Source organism: Phalangium opilio, unplaced genomic scaffold, assembly GCF_054372755.1.
Source record: "Phalangium opilio isolate 3A_F unplaced genomic scaffold, DU_Popi_V2 ptg000217l_1, whole genome shotgun sequence".
Classification (NCBI taxonomy): Eukaryota; Metazoa; Arthropoda; class Arachnida; order Opiliones; family Phalangiidae; genus Phalangium; species Phalangium opilio.
In genome coordinates, this window is record NW_028324218.1 from 2,967,785 (window position 1) to 2,984,852 (window position 17,068).

General features: G+C 35.1%; 2 protein-coding genes across 11 annotated transcripts in view; both read right to left on the reverse strand.

Moving 5' to 3' along the window:
• The window catches only part of LOC149615649 (ras-related and estrogen-regulated growth inhibitor), a 112,846-nt gene that overhangs the window by 92,974 nt on the left and 2,804 nt on the right, over window positions 1-17,068 (reverse strand). The window lies entirely within an intron of this gene.
• tay (tay bridge kinase) overlaps window positions 1-17,068 on the reverse strand; it is a 65,733-nt gene that overhangs the window by 45,274 nt on the left and 3,391 nt on the right. For all 10 annotated transcript variants that reach the window (XM_089857272.1, XM_089857271.1, XM_089857270.1 and 7 more), the window contains exon 2: window positions 2,201-2,353. In XM_089857272.1, the coding sequence (XP_089713398.1) occupies window positions 2,201-2,353 (153 nt within the window). The remainder of the gene's footprint in view (window positions 1-2,200; window positions 2,354-17,068) is intronic.

The following is a 17,068-nucleotide window of genomic DNA, read 5'->3' on the forward strand; positions in this document are numbered from 1 at the left end:
TAAAATGACCTTTCAAACCCTCCTCAACTCCAAGCTGACCTTTCAAACCCTCCCTAACGACAAACTGACCTTTCGAACCCTCCCTAACGACAAACTGACCTTTCGAACCCTCCCTAACGACAAACTGACCTTTCGAACCCTCCCTAACGACAAACTGACCTTTCGAACCCTCCCTAACGACAAACTGACCTTTCGAACCCTCCCTAACGACAAACTGACCTTTCGAACCCTCCCTAACGACAAACTGACCTTTCGAACCCTCCCTGACTATAAACTGACCTTTCGAACCCTCCCTGACTATAAACTGACCTTTCAAACCTTCCCTAACAACAAAATGACCTTTCAAACCTTCCCTAACAACAAAATGACCTTTCAAACCTTCCCTAACAACAAAATGACCTTTCAAACCTTCCCTAACAACAAAATGACCTTCCAAACCCTCCCTAACAACAAACTGACCTTCCAAACCCTCCCTAACAACAAAATGACCCTCAAAACCCTCCCTAACAACAAAATGACCCTCAAAACCCTCCCTAACAACAAAATGACCCTCAAAACCCTCCCTAACAACAAAATGACCCTCAAAACCCTCCCTAACAACAAAATGACCCTCAAAACCCTCCCTAACAACAAAATGACCCTCAAAACCCTACCTAACAACAAAATGACCCTCAAAACCGTCCCTAATGACAAACTGACCCTCCAAACCCTCCCTAACGACAAAATGACCCTCCAAACCCTCCCTAACGACAAACTGACCCTCCACACCCTCCCTAACGACAAACTGACCCTCCAAACCCTCCCTAACAACAAACTGACCCTCCAAACCCTCCCTAACAACAAACTGACCCTCCAAACCCTCCCTAACAACAAACTAACCTTCCTAAATCATCAAATCACAATAAAATCTAATTTGACCACATAAAATACAATCAAATTCAAATTCGTTACCACAATTTAAAATAAAATAAAAACAAATTAAATCACAAACCATTGAATCAAAAACTTAATAAATTAATTAGTCTTTACGCTAAAAACAAAAAGACTAAACTAAGGTAACAGTTCAACCAATAAATAAATAAACCATACAACAATCTCGGCACACACATCTCTGTTGAAAGCCCCAGCATTCCTACTAATGCAACCTTGTCTTGAAAATCAAGCCCCCATTATATACAAGTTATCCCCTACTATATAGTCGTAAATTCCCTTCCCAAGGATACTTTGGATATAAAAAAAAACCAGGTCCCGGATACAAGAGATCGTAAGAGACGGTTACCATGACAACCGAATCCGAGAGCGGCTAGAGAAGCACTTGCCGAGTGGGCTACGCGGAGTTAATGTATAGTTCGTTTCAACTCTAATTTACAATAAAGTTAAACCTACAACGTTGATACGGCATTGAATATAGCCTTACACGTGGTGCAAACTTAGATTGACGCAATTTAGGTATTTCATTTAGCGGTTTAACAAGTGTCACTTTTTCTTCTTAAAAATAAATAAAATAATTGCTACTCTAGTCTTCATTACTCCTTGCTTTATATTTATATTACATATTTATTTATTTAATAATTATTTTTGTAGGCTATTTAAATATATTTCTAGTGTTTCACCATTACCATTAAAATAAGTTTATAATTAAAAGCAGTGTTTAAAGAGAGAGTGAAATGGAAAACCAAGTGATATATTTTTAAAACCCGATTCTTTAACCACTAACATAAGTTTATAAGTGATATGTATGTTCATTCCATAAGTTTGTTTAATTAATATCTGGTATTTTAGAAACTGAAAGGCTTGTAATGAATTTGAAGTGAGTGAGGTAGGTCATAGATTCGAGAGGAGGTAAAGCGAGGGAGGCCTGGTTGGTGAGTGAGGTGGCGCTGCTGTTAAATTTGGGCTTAGTAATGCGGACTAAATAGGAGTGCCTAGATGGAATTAGGTCCTAGCTGCAAAATTAATTAACCACGTGCACCGAGTGTACTTAGGACTTCAATTTAATTCTCGCTTCCGTCGTTCTCCTTCTCGAACTAGTTATCTCGAGCTGCTCTAAGTCTCTCAGACTTAGCATTACGAACTTGTATAGCTAGTGCATATCATACTTATCACTTATAAACTTATGATGGTAATTATACTTTGACAAGACATTCACGTGATTTTTGGGTATTTAATTAAAAACTTTAAAGTTTAATTAGAATCTTACCTCAATAACAACTGAATTAGGTTCCCTATGATCACAAGGCGTTAATCCAACACGTGGTGAATCTTTCCACTGTCCAGTGTCTATTTTTGGATCAAAAATATTCTTGACCACACCAAAATTTAGGCCAGGATTTAAGGTACCACCAACGCTCATCTAAATCAAAAACAAAAAAAGAATAATACGGAAAAAAAGGGTTAGAAATTTAAATAATTTTTCTCTTATAAAATTGAATTTTTATACGATTAAAAGTACTTTAGATTAAAAGTAGGCTTAGTAAATTTGGGGGATTTTTTAGGGGGGTGGAATAAAATAATCCAGGGTTCAAACAATAAAACGAAACGAATGACAAAGAGGGGATGGCCACTTCGCCTTTCATTTTACAGGGTTCATACAACTTTTGGAAAGCAAATTTCCCTGAGATTTCCATGAGATTTTTCCCCATATACTTCCCTGAATTCTCCAGGTTTTTCCCGTATATGGAGTATCCTATGGAGCAAATGTTAACGAAGGAGGAGGGGGGCAAATAGGACTATTACATAATCAAAGGACATCCCCGTATCTCTAATATAACCAGAGTTATGAGCAATCAAAGTTTAGTGTAATGTTAATCCTATGGAGGGGATGTTTATGAACATTTTGCTTAATTACTCGGCCCCTGTTTGACGCAAATTTCCCTGAATTTTACTAAAAATTTTAAATTTCCCTGAATTTTCCCTGAGGTTTTTGTCAACTATTTATTTCCCTGGTTTTTCCCTGAGGTTTTTGTCAACTATTTATTTCCCTGAATTTTCCCTGAGGTTTTTGTCAACTATTTATTTCCCTGAATTTTCCCTGAGGTTTTTGTCAACTATTTATTTCCCTGAATTTTCCCTGGGTTTTTTTTTCAACTATTTATTTCCCTGGTTTTTCCCTGAGGTTTTTGTTAAATATTTATTTCCCTGATTTTTCCCTGAGGTTTTTGTCAACTATTTATTTCCCTGATTTTTCCAGGTTTTCCAGGTTTGCATGAACCCTGTTTTAAAACGGGGAGGTTAATTAGTAGTAACCATTGAAGGATGTACAAAGAGTGAGTTTTAGTGATTAGTCCCTCAATTAGAGATAATTTTGTTAAAAAGTTCTAGAACAATGAATAAAAAATATGTTTCAAATACTAGACGAAATCAGGAAATACTCAAATTTGAAGAGCGGGTTTTGAAAAAATGAAACGTTTTATCTAGAAACTTCTAAAACGAAAGAAGTACTTTGATACTTCAATAGCACTTGAAATGAATAAAAGCTATTTGCATACTATTTTAAAATTGAGCGATTTTTCATTTTCTTTTTTAATTCAATTTCTATATTGAAATAAAGTCAAAAAGGCCCTTCCAATAATCGAGTACCGGCATCTAATCAGCTTTGAGTGTATAAGAGTAAATAGGGAGTTTATATTAAGTGCTATTAATATATTTTACCAAACATAACTTTAACTAATATTTTATTAAAGGGGTAATGAAATATTTCGACAAGATGAATAATAATTTTTTTAATAGATTTGAAGTAATGACACCTAAGTAGCTTTGAGGGTATAAAAGTAAATATGGAGATAATCTGAACTGCTTTTAATATATTTTCCCCAACACAACAATTTTAATAAACATTTTATTAAAGGGGTAATGAAATATTTCGACAAGATAAATAATATTTTTTTTAATAGATTTGAAGTAATGACACCTAAGTAGCTTTGAGGGTATTAAAGTAAATAGAGAGGTTATATTATCTGCCATTAATATATTTCCCCAAACACAATATTAATATTAATATTAATTTCTAATAATTAAGCATTTAGAAAAAGATTATCTGTTAATTATGTACAGGGTGTTCAGTCCATTCCAAAAATATTAATTCTAATTATAGTTTGTAGTATAAATAAGTACAATCATACAGTGGGATACATGGATGGTAAGTTCTATGGGAAATCAATCAATCAATCAATCTCGAGTCCGAAAATGTATTTAACATCTATACTTCTATGACCACCCATAAGATTTTGTTTGTCCCCCATAAGGGACATGCACTGTAGCACCCCCTAACACAAGTTAGAGTTATGAACATTAACATTGGAAACAGTGTTTATACAATGATTCATTCCTATTAGCTGTATGCATTCCAAATTCAAGAAGAAGATATTCTAATAAACACATTGTTACATAAAAATAAAAACCGCAGTAAAAAAATAAATAAATAAATAAAACAGGGCCAAAATAATTCAGCGAAACTTTCCATTCCAGAGTCCAGACACGTGACTGTTTCAACTTTTATTTCTTTATTATTTTTTTTTTATACCCAGAAAGTATTTCTACTCCAGTATAGCTACATCCTCCTTGATATTTAGGTCTAACCTACCACCAACCACAATTGCTGTGTTTTATTTTTCTTATACCTAGCCCTTTTGATAGATACCAAATTAACTTGCAAACACTGCCGTCTATTCACAGCGTATCAACATAAGTTTATAAGTTATATGTTAAGTTCCATAAGTTTGTTTAATTAATATCTGGTCATGACAAACTGAAAGGCTTGTAATGAATTTGAAGTGAGTGAGTGAGTGAGGTAGGTCATAGATTCGAGAGGAGGTAAAGCGAGCTAGGGACGCCTGGTGAGTGAGTGAGGGGGGCGCTGCTGTCAAATTTGGGCTTAGTAATGCGGACTAAATAGGAGTGCATAGATGGAATAGGTCCTAGCTGCAAAATTAATTAACCACGTGCACCGAGTGTACTTAGGACTTCAATTCAATTCTCGCTTCCGTCGTTCTCCTTCTCGAACTAGTTATCTCGAGCTGCTCTAAGTCTCTCTGCAGTAGCAAATCATACTTATCATTTAACATATCACTTATAAACTTGTGGTATAAACAATACTCTCTTTCCACTTTCTCCTTAAGTTGTCGTTGAACGTATCTTATTATTTAGATTCAAAGTCTGTTCGAGACAGGAGCAGTTTACCGACGATAAAAGAAACTAATCAAAGTATGAAGGAATACTTGTTTAACCTCGTATACAGTCATTGCTAACTGCTCCTGAAGAGCAACTTGAGTATGTGTATTCGCTTCGTGAACACTCTCTAAACTGCGCTCCTAAAAAACTCAAGAGAAATCGTGTATGCCATACACATTAGGTAGAAATGGGCTACACCATTTTCTCTTTCCTCTTACTGGTCAAATTATTACAGGAGCTACTTTCATGATACTTGGTGCAATTACTCTACGGAATGTGCACTATATCATGGTGCTATTACTTTTCATTTATAGCCAAAATTAAAATAGTTACAATTAGTTTTAAGTGATATGAAGTGTTCAAACTTTATTATAATTTTAACCTAATTATTGCAAGAGAGATTATCATGATACTTGGTGCAATTACGCTACGGACTGTGCACTATATCGTGGTGCTATTACTTTTCATTTATAACCAAAAATAAAATAGTTATGACCAGTTTTAAGTGATATGAAATGTTCAAACTTTATAATCATTTTAACTTAATTATTGCCAGAGCGACTTTCATGATACTTGGTGCAATTACTCTACGGAATGTACACTGTATCGAGGTGGAATTACTCTACGGAATGTGCACTTTAATGTGAAGCTATTCCTTCTCATTTTAAATCCAAAAATAACATAGTTAAACCAGTTTTAAGTGACTTAAGTGTTCAAACTTTATTATAATATTAACTTAATTATTGCAAGAACGACTTTCATGATACTTGGTGCAATTACTCTATGGAATATACACTGTATCACGGTGCAATTACTCTACGGAATGTGCACTTTAATATAGTGCTATTCCTTCTAATTTTAAAATCCAAAAATAACATAGTTACGACCAGTTTTAAATGATTTTAAAATTCAAGTAATAATAAATTTATGAATATCAATAATTAGGGAATATTTCATTTATTTACGTATTGGTTGAGATATATCCTTTCAACACAAGCGTGGGTAGATCTTTAAGAAATGAATGGTTCTTTTCTGGACTGTTAAAAATCTCTCAATACGTTAATCCCCGTCGTTAAGTATGAACACAACAAAAGGAACTAGCTTCCGCCTACCCCCCCCCTTCTCCACCCCTTCTTCATATAAACATAAGTTTATAAGTAATAAGTATGACACTATCTATACTATTCGTAATGCTTCTGAGAGACTTATAGCAGCTCGAGAAGGAGAACGACGGAAGCGAGAATTGAATTGAAGTCCTAAGTACACTCGGTGCACGTGGTTAATTAATTTTGCAGTTTTAGGACCTATTCCATCTGGGCACTCCTATTTAGTCCGCATTACTAAGTCCACTTTGACAGCAGCGCCACCTCACTCACTCACCAGGCCTCCCTCGCTTTACCTCCTCTCGAATCTATGACCTACCTCACTCACTTCAAATTCATTACAAGTCTTTCAGTTTGTCATGACCAGAGATTAATTAAACAAACTTATGGAAGGAACATATCACTTATAAACTTATGGCTGTATGTATTTAATCCTTGCTTTCTCCGAAGTTACAACTACATAAATAAGTATGTAAGTATATAAACAAACGTTTTCCAAAACTAAATGGGCGTGGCAGGCACAGTGTCGTCTGCACGATATTAAGGGTTAAGAAGAAACATTGATAAAACGGTATTTAGACGCAAACAGGCCATAACCAAAGTCCCCTTGTTGTTTGAAGGCATAACTTAAGTTCACATACTGCCCTTCAAGCCTCATAATTCTGATGACGTTTATCTAACTCCTCCCACAAAACCCGCCTAGATACCTTGACTAAAAATGCATATCTACACACAAACTTTCTTAGGGTAGATTTTGACTTATATCTACACAATGATTCCCAGTAGATGTATGCATTCCCTGGGTTTTAAATCAAAAACTTCCAAGATAACAAACTTTCTTAGGGTAGATTTTGACTCGTATCTACTCAATGGTTCCTAGTAGCTGTATGCATTCCCTGTGTTTTAAATCAAAAACTTCAAAGATAAACTTTCTAAGGGCAGATTTTGACTAATATCTACGCAATTATTCCTAGTAGCTGTATGCATTCCCTGGGCTTTAAATCAAAATCTTGGAAGATAACAAACTTTCTTTGGGTAGATTTTGACTTGTATCTACTCAATTATTCCTAGTAGCTGTATGCATTCCCTGGGTTTTAAATCAAAAACTTGAAGACAAACTTTTTAGATAGATTTTGACTTATTTCTACTCAATTATTCCCAGTAGATGTATGCATTCCCTGGGTAAGATGACAAACTTTCTTAGGGTAGATTTTGACTTACATCTGCTCAATGGTTCCTAGTAGCTGTATGCATTCCCTGAGTTTTAAATCAAAAACTTGGAAGATAACAAACTTTCTTAGGGTAGATTTTTGACTTATGTTCTAGAATTACAGTTTGCGTGTTCCTGTTAGACATTGGCTAAGATAGAAATACCGCTTTACCTTGAGAGTGAGTGTGTGGATGGGGAAAGGGGGTGGAGCCAACGGTACTGTACTTTTGCTCCAATGATATTGATTTTTTGACGCCGAGTAAAGCGGAACTATACGGAACTTGGGGAACCGATTTCGAATGAAAATAGCCAAGACTAAAGATTTTTTCTCACAGACCCCCCCCTAGCCCCCTAAGAGGGGGTTTGGGGTGGAAGAGGGGGTTAGGGTTAAGAGATAGTGGTTTAAGGTTGTAGTCAACAAAGCTAGTGTACCATTTATGACAGCGGTTTAATCACTTTTCCACTTTTGATTAACGTACAGTACTATGAAGTACAACACTTTCAGTTGATTAAACTTGACTTAATCTCAATGAAAAATGAAAATTTAAGAAATAAATTGAAGTTACGAAAATTCCTGAGACTTTGGTTTTGGTATAAAATAGATTTTCAAACTTATTTTCAAAATGAGTGAATTTATTTAACTTTTATATAACATTTCAATCTCAGTTTCAAAATTCTAGACATTTTTAAGGATTGCTCTAGAGTTTTCTGTGTTAAGAGAGGATCGGGAGAAACTTTCATCCCCAGAAATTTCACCCACTAAAATAAAATTCCCTGAATTTGCTGAAACTTTTAAAATTCCCTGACCTTTTCGGTCCATTTTTAAATTCCCTGACTTTTCCAGGTTTTCCCTGACCCGTGGCAACCCTGAAGCTAGTTGAACCCAGACCACCTTACCCTACGCACCTTATTGTATACATTTTCTTATAACCCCCCTTTCAATGATCTAGCTACTTTATGCCTCCATCATGGGGGATGGGGTGTTCCCCCTACGCTACCTCGCTACCGTACCCAATAAACCCAGCTACCACCGTACCACCACTCACCAGTCTCACCTACACCTACCTACCACCACAAACACGCGTATACCCAACTCTCTCCCTCTCTCCTCATGTTATTAGGGCCATCAAATGGCACTGCACCACCGGCCTCCCTAAAGTAAGGGAATCCCATTCCCAAGTACAAGTACAAGCGAGACCTGCACTATTCCTAATGTAACACTCACTATCCCGTGCAACATGGTTTTAATTTTACACATGGGGTTAAGAGGCTTCCCAACCCCAACAACGCCCCACCACGTTTTTACCTTTGTTAAATTGGCTAAGGTAACGAAGTGGTGTAAATGGACGGAAGGTCAAGGTAAGGTAACAAAGCTACCTGATGTATTGTGGTGTAAATGGACTGGACGTACGGTCAAGAAGACCACTAAAAACGATTTAGTATTACCAAGAAGTTATATCTAGTTTACTAGGGAGAAGGTTTAAGATGCCTCCTAAGTATTCCCCCGCGCCATAGTCCTGCAGCCCCCCTTTTCAAAATACAAGGGGGGACGTAAAAGGAGGCTGCCCCGGGCTATTTCGCCTCCTCTCCTCAGTCGGAAAATATGACTAATTTTTTCTCATTCGCGTCGCGCTGACGTGCACGAGTTTTCAAGAACCAATCAGATGCTGCTGGTTGTAATTTAGGGGGGGGATTAACTCCGGACACGTCTACGTAACGTTTGGACTGGAGATAAAACTTCTGGAAATGTGGGGGCGCGAATTTATACCTTCTCCCTAATAAACTAGATATCACTTCTTGGTATTACCAATAAGCCTAACCACCTGGTGTCTTATGTTTTAATTTAAACATTGGTTTTGAACGAAGACAATTATGTTATTTGTGATACAAACGCATGAGTAAGTATCTGAGACCATTTCCTTTACGTTTTGCAAATTCGAAAAACATATTCTGTCCATTTTAATGATCTTTCAAGGCAGTTAAGTTTGCTTGTTGTTATCATTTTGAATTTGCATATATGGATTTACTTACTCTCTCGCGAAACCGTGCGATTGTCTGTTGAACAATAATGTACAGTCGAAACACTTTAGTATACACGCAATATATATTCAACCGCATATATAATTTATAGCAAAACTATTTTTGTAAATATAAATAAACATTGTCTATCCAGTTGCAACTATGATTTATTTACACATTGTAAATTCAACTTTAAAAATGTGTGATTTAATTAAATTGTTTCGTTGCAAGGAAAGATAGGTTTATTCCCAATGGTTTCGTTGCAAGGAAAGCTACGTTTGTCCCAATGGTATCGTTACAAGGAGAGCAAGGTTTATCCCAATGGTTTCGTTACAAGGAAAGTTACGTTTGTCCCAATGGTATCGTTACAAGGAGAGCAAGGTTTATCCCAATGGTTTCGTTGCAAGGAAAGCTACGTTTGTCCCAATGGTATCGTTACAAGGAGAGCAAGGTTTATCCCAATGGTTTCGTTACAAGGAAAGCAACGTTTGTCCCAAAGGTTTCGTTACAAGGAAAGCAACGTTTGTCCCAATGGTTTCGTTGCAAGAAAAGCTACGTTTGTCCCAATGGTTTCGTTACAAGGAAAGCTACGTTTGTCCCAATGGTTTCATTGCAAGAAAAGCTACGTTTGTCCCAATGGTTTCGTTACAAGAAAAGCTACGTTTGTCCCAATGGTTTCGTTACAAGGAAAGCTACGTTTGTCCCAATGGTTTCGTTACAAGGAAAGCTACGTTTGTCCCAATGGTTTCGTTACAAGGAAAGCTACGTTTGTCCCAATGGTTTCGTTACAATAAAAGCTAGCCAAAGCTATCCCAATGGTTTGTTACAATAAAAGCTGCTACCCAAAGCTATCCCAATGATTTTGCACGTAATTTAACCCAATATATAATTAATCCCTTCCAATAAATACCTTTAATAGAGAGATTAAGCAAAAGTCTAAAATAAAACCTTCTTCAAAACCCTACAATTATGAACTCACAAAGTAAAACAATCCCTAAACCCATTTTAAACACCACACTCATCCACATCTTAACCTCTCTAAAGAAAATAAAAAACACATCACAAAACATCACACGTGACATGATGCCTTGACCCAGAGATCCTTTACATATATATCTTTTACGTCAGAGACCTTTAAGAGAGGGAACCAACACACACCCCTCAAACCCTTGCCACATCCAAGCAGATCGAAAGCATAAGCTCTCCTGGATGGCAGAAAAGCAGAAAACCCGAAACAACTCCGAAAGCGCAGCTAGCTAGCTAGCAAGTTCGTCGTCGGACATAATCAGCTGATATTCTCAAAGCGCTAGCTAGCCCCCGTTTTCACTCGCTTCACCATCATCATCCCCCATACTGGGTAAAATTTCATTCCCCCATACTCTCTACAACTTTTCATTTCCCCCTTTATAACGTCCCCCCCTTAAGCCAGCCGCAAACCCTCTCCTGCTCTCTCTCTCTCTCTCTCTCTCTCCACCCGCTACGGCCCCAACAGAGGGGAAAGAAGAAAAGGGGGGAAGTGGATATCTGGCAGCATTGCTCTCTCTCGCGCGCGCTGGAAAATCTACACAAAGTAAAGGAGATATTCCAAAAATGTTATTTTTCGACAAAGCCTTGCGAATTTCGAAAAGAGACTAGGACGAAACTAAAGATTTTTCGTTTTTATTTATTTCACAACGCAATTCGCCCCCGCCCGGGGGGAAAGCATAAAACTTATGGATGGAGGGGGGCGCTAAATCGCTTCTAATAAAGTTCCTAACACTTTAATAAAAACTATAATGCTTAAACACTCTATTAACAAGTGATGGGTACAATTGTTATTATTAATAAAATTATTACATACCCTACTATTTTTATTATTATTATAACTTTCTTATTTATGGTCCAATTTTGACCTACTTTGGTTTACTTTGTAGCGTATATTCCACTCTATTAGGTATGTATGGAGTGCGTTTTAGGGGTTGGGGCTTTCTTTTTTAAACCGACCGAGTTGGTAAGTCAAAATTGGGAAAGAATTAATTAAGGTTTCACAAAAAAAAAAAAAAAATTAATTCTTTTTGATATAATTGGATTAAATCTTAATTATTATTTATGGTTGGTCGTATTTTGGCCTAATCTGGTTTATTTTGTAGCGTGTTATTTATTAAGTTATTTTGACATATTAAAAATAAGATAAAATATGGTCAAAAATTGGGAATCGGGTCGGAAATAGCCCCAAGGAAATTTAAAGGGTTCGACAACCATGTTATGTATGAACTTCTTAAATAATTTATCTAGTATATCTTCCTTATTTACAGTCCAATTTTGACCTACTCTGGCTTATTTTGTAGCGCATATTCTCCTCTATATTATAGGATATTCACGAGATCTTTTAAACGAGACCAATAAGGCCAAAATGGGACCATAATCAAAAGACAAGGTCAAATAAGAAAATATTATATTACCAAATGAAAAAATATTAAAAAATCAAATGGAGCTATTTTGTTTATAATATGGTGACCCTGGTCCAAACGTTTTTGACCTTTTAATACTAAACCACAACAACTTATCCTCGTGAAAGTGGGCGTAGGGGAGACCCAAACAATCAGGCTAATATTTAGTACCACAAATTAAAGAGAAGTCTCAAACAAAGATAATTAAAAAGTTAGAAAATGTCTTATCATATAAAACCCTAATCAGATTATTTTAAGAAGTTCCGCTTTAATTTGGAAGCACTTCAAAGACATAGCAATTAAAAATTTAACCTTACATTATAGCAATGCATAAGTTTATAAGATATGTTCACTATAAGTTTGTTTAATTAATCTCTGGTCATGACAAACTGAAAGGCTTGTAATTTTGAAGTGAGTGAGTGAGTGAGGTAGGTCATAGATTCGAGAGGAGGTAAAGCGAGTTAGGGAGGCCTGGTAGGTGAGTGAGGTGGCTCTGCTGTCAAAGGGGGGCTTAGTAATGCGGACTAAATAGGAGTGCCTAGATGGAATAGGTCCTAGCTGCAAAATTAATTAACCACGTGCACCGAGTGTACTTAGGACTTCAATTGAATTCTCGCTTCCGTCGTTCTCCTTCTCGAACTAGTTATCTCGAGCTGCTCTAAGTCTCTCAGAAGTAGCATTACGAATCGTATAGAGTAGTGCAAATCATACTTATAGGGAACATATCACTTATAAACTTATGATAAAACAAAGAAGATAAAATACCAAGCTACAAGATTAATATCTTTCAATAAATAAAGCTAGCCGCTTTCAGAAAGAAAGACTACAAATCTACAATCGTAGGTCCAAACAAATTGAAACGGTATTTTACCCAACCAAAAACTGACTGATGTCTTTGCATGATTACATATATCTATCAAAATATGGTTAGGTACATCCTATTGTATTAATCAACGTCACTTTACAGTAAAACCAAAGGTATTTCTAAGCCAAAACCTTCCTCGATGCAACTTGCAGCATATTGCCCCAAGCAAGCAAGTAAGTACAACAAAGAAAGAGTTTGACCGGAAATTCTTCAAATTCCTAAGTACGTACTTCATAATGCATAACTGAAGAGCTATAGGTTGGTATTTTAAGATTTTACTAAGTTATATTAATAAATTTTATGTATAAATTTTCATTGCAATTCCTGGTGGCAGTTTGATAAAATTGTTACTGCAATATTTGTGGTTTTCGGACATTTTCCACGAGTTTAGGACTAATTTTAAATGCACTGATATGCTTCTCTATTAATTTTAAATGCCCTACAGTCATTCTAACGCTTCACTGGAGATTGGGAATTAATTTTTAAAATTTAGTTACGTTATAATTGATCTGATTTTACGCTCTTACAGACTGTATGGAGTATAAAACCTCAAAGACATGCATGCACCCGGTTTAAATGACCCCCTGACCTTTTTAAACCCCACTAGACCTTAAAAACCAACATTAAAACCTTCCCAGATCATCCAAACCAACATTAAAACCTCCCAGACCTTAAAAACCAACATTAAAACCTCCCAGACCTTAAAAACCAACATCTAAACCTCCCAGACCTTAAAAACCAACATCTAAACCTCCCAGACCTTAAAAACCAACATTTAAACCTCCCAGACCTTAAAAACCAACATTAAAACCTCCAAGACCTTAAAAACCAACATTAAAACCTCCCAGACCTTAAAAACCAACATTAAAACCTCCCCAGACCTTACAAACCAACATTAAAACCATATATACCAACATTAAAACCTCTCAGACCTTCCAAACCAACATTAAAACCTCCCAGACCTTCCAAACCAACATTAAAACCTCCCAGACCTTCCAAACCAACATTAAAACCTCCCAGACCTTCCAAACCAACATTAAAACCATATAAACCAACATTAAACCATATAAAACAACATTAAAACCATATAAACCAACATTAAAACCATATAAACCAACATTAAAACCATATAAACCAACATTAAAACCATATAAACCAACATTAAAACCATTAAAACCTCCCAAACCAACATTAAAACAATATAAACCAACATTAAAACCTCCCAGACCTTAAAAACCAACATTAAAACCTCCCAGACCTTAAAAACCAACATTAAAACCTCCAAGACCTTAAAAACCAACATTAAAACCTCCCAGACCTTTAAAACCAACATTAAAACCTCCCAGACCTTTAAAACCAACATTAAAACCTCCCCAGACCTTAAAAACCAACATTAAATCCAAATAAACCAACATTAAATCCACAAAAAATCGATTCAATTAAAAAAATAAAAAACACATTAAAATTATCAGTAGCTACCTTGCAATCACTCAACGTACAACCAACCGTACCTTACAACCAATCAGACACAGAGAGAGATAGAAACATAAGGTAAAAACCTAAAAATCCAATATACCAGCTAGCTAACATCACGTTTACAAGGCTATAGAGTTTATGATATCCACCACTTCCACCACTTTGCTAATATCACGTATAAAGTACGTACGTCACAGACATTACATAGAAAATTTAAAAAGACAAACTAAAGTTGTGTTGAGCCAACAGCTAGAATTGCGAAGCGTTTTTGGCAACTAACGCAAGGTTGACACGGATTACTAAACTCAAAGAGAAAAAGAAGTTCTACTTTATCTTTCAGGAAGATAAAAAAAAAATTAGAAAAATGTTGAAAGAATGACAAAATTGTTATAATTAATTAACGTCTTAATAAAACATTTCACTTAAAAATTTCGGCCTTTATCAAAGTGAAAATAAATTTGATATAAAAATGAAAAAGATAAATGGCGACAATATCACACAAATTTCAATATCGATATTCATTTACTAATTACTAATTACTGATTACTGATTACACCAAGGCGATTCAATAGATGATAAAGAATTTAATGTAATATCCGCTTTTGATTAAGGTAGGGGTTTTCCTTGACAGGTATAGATAAAAAATTATAATAGGTGTAATGAATGATTTAACTTGTTAATTCTAATAATAAAATATAATGGTGGTGGGAAAAGCAAAGGTCCTTGACCTTAACCTGTATCTGTATCTGTGAAGTATAGGGAAGGGGTCAGTTTATATTAACAAATTGACCATTAGGGTGATGTTTTTTGTCTGTTCAGTTTATTAATTAAAATTAAATTTGATTAAGGGGTCATCCATAAAATATTCCAACAGCAATCCAATTTACAGGTAGAGGCCAGGGGTCAGTTTATTAACAAATTGACCATTTCTGACCAAGTCTGCATGCATAAATTAAGAGGGGATATTATTCTTTTGTCTTTCAGATTATTTATTAATTAAGTTTAATTAAGGGGTCATCCATAAAATACCCCAACAACAATCCAATTTACAGGTAGAGGCGAGGGGTCAGTTTATATTAAAAAAAAATTGACCATTTCTGATAAGTCTGGCCTTAATTAAGAGGGGATATTATTCTTTGGTCTGTACAGTTTATTAATTAAAATTAAATTTAACTAAGGGGTCATTCGTAAAATACTCCAACAGCAATCCAATTTTCAGGTAGAGGCGAGGGGTCAGTTTATATTAACAAATTGGCCATTTCTGACCAAGTCTAGCATAATTAAGGGGGATATTATTATTTGGTCTTTCAGTTTATTTATTTATTAATTTAAACTAAATTTAATTTAGGGGTCATCCATAAAATTACAGGTAGAGGCGAGGGGTCAGTTTATATTAACAAATTCACCATTTCTGACCAAGTCTGCATGCATAAATTAAGAGTGGATATTATTCTTTGGTCTGTTCAGTTTATTAATTAAAATTAAATTTAACTAAGGGGGTCATCCATAAAATACCCCAATCCAATAGAGTCCAATCTAAACTCGAAAACAGTGGACCGGACTTCAAAATGGACATAGAGATAGTGCATGCATACTTATATAAATATAAATATAAATATAAATATATTGACCCACGATTCTAAAATAAGCATGTTAAGAGGTCAAACGGTGTCAAACTAAGTATTCATGACATGCGCAGTACAGTATATATATAACGTTAGGCGAATTATATAATTAATAAATTTGTCATTCTGTAACGTAACAGAATGAAAACCCGGACCCAGCTCAGCAGCTCTTATGGTCACTTTTAGTGGGATGGTCAATAATAATGAAAAAAAAAAACAACAAACTATGGTCAGAATATTAACAAAGTAACAAGTTCAACAACCTATTACAAGCAATCTACGAATAATTTTCGTTCTCGAGCTGTCTGTAAGTCTCTCAGTAGCATTACGAATAGTATAGGTAGTGCATATCATACTTATGGAGCGAACATATCACTTATAAACTTATGATGTTACGTTGTTACTTCCTTAGTAAACTTAACTAACACGTCAAAGTAATAAATTAGTATTCTAAACTATACACCAGGATTTAATAGAGTAATGGCACCTCCCTGCCTTTGGCTACGTTATATTCTATGAGAAATTAACATGTAGTGCCACTACCCTATACGAAAAGGACCAAGAAAATAAATTTTCCGTATGAATTGGAATTTGGAAATGATCGTAATTAAATTTAAAATTACGCCACAATTATTTCACACCAATAAATTATTATTTCTAAATTGTCTTAGAACATATAATCTAGTAATATTATTACGATTGTTTTTGTTTCATTTTAAAAGGGTTAAAACAGAATAAAAATAATTAATTATTTATATAATTTATTTATAAAAATTTATCTAAGTCTGGCATGCATAAATTAAGGGGGTATGTTCAAATATTGTTCTTTGGGAAATCAATTTATCAATTTCGAGTTGAAAATGTTCTATAGGCCTACTTCACTTCTATCTATTCTATTTTGTTAATTTGCAACAAGGGAGTGACACTAATAACTGTTTTCTATTCTAGAATTATGATTTGATTGGAGTGTTTTAGGGATGACCCCTTCATTGTCTTTAAGTCAGTTTCTTAATTCAATTTAAGGGGGGTCATCCCTAAAATACTCCAAGAACAATCAGAATCTTAACTTGAAAAATAACACTAGCCCTTAATTTATACCTGAATTTTTAATTTGAATTAAATTCAGAGGAACTTAATTAATTAAATTAAATTAAATGATATAATATAATTAA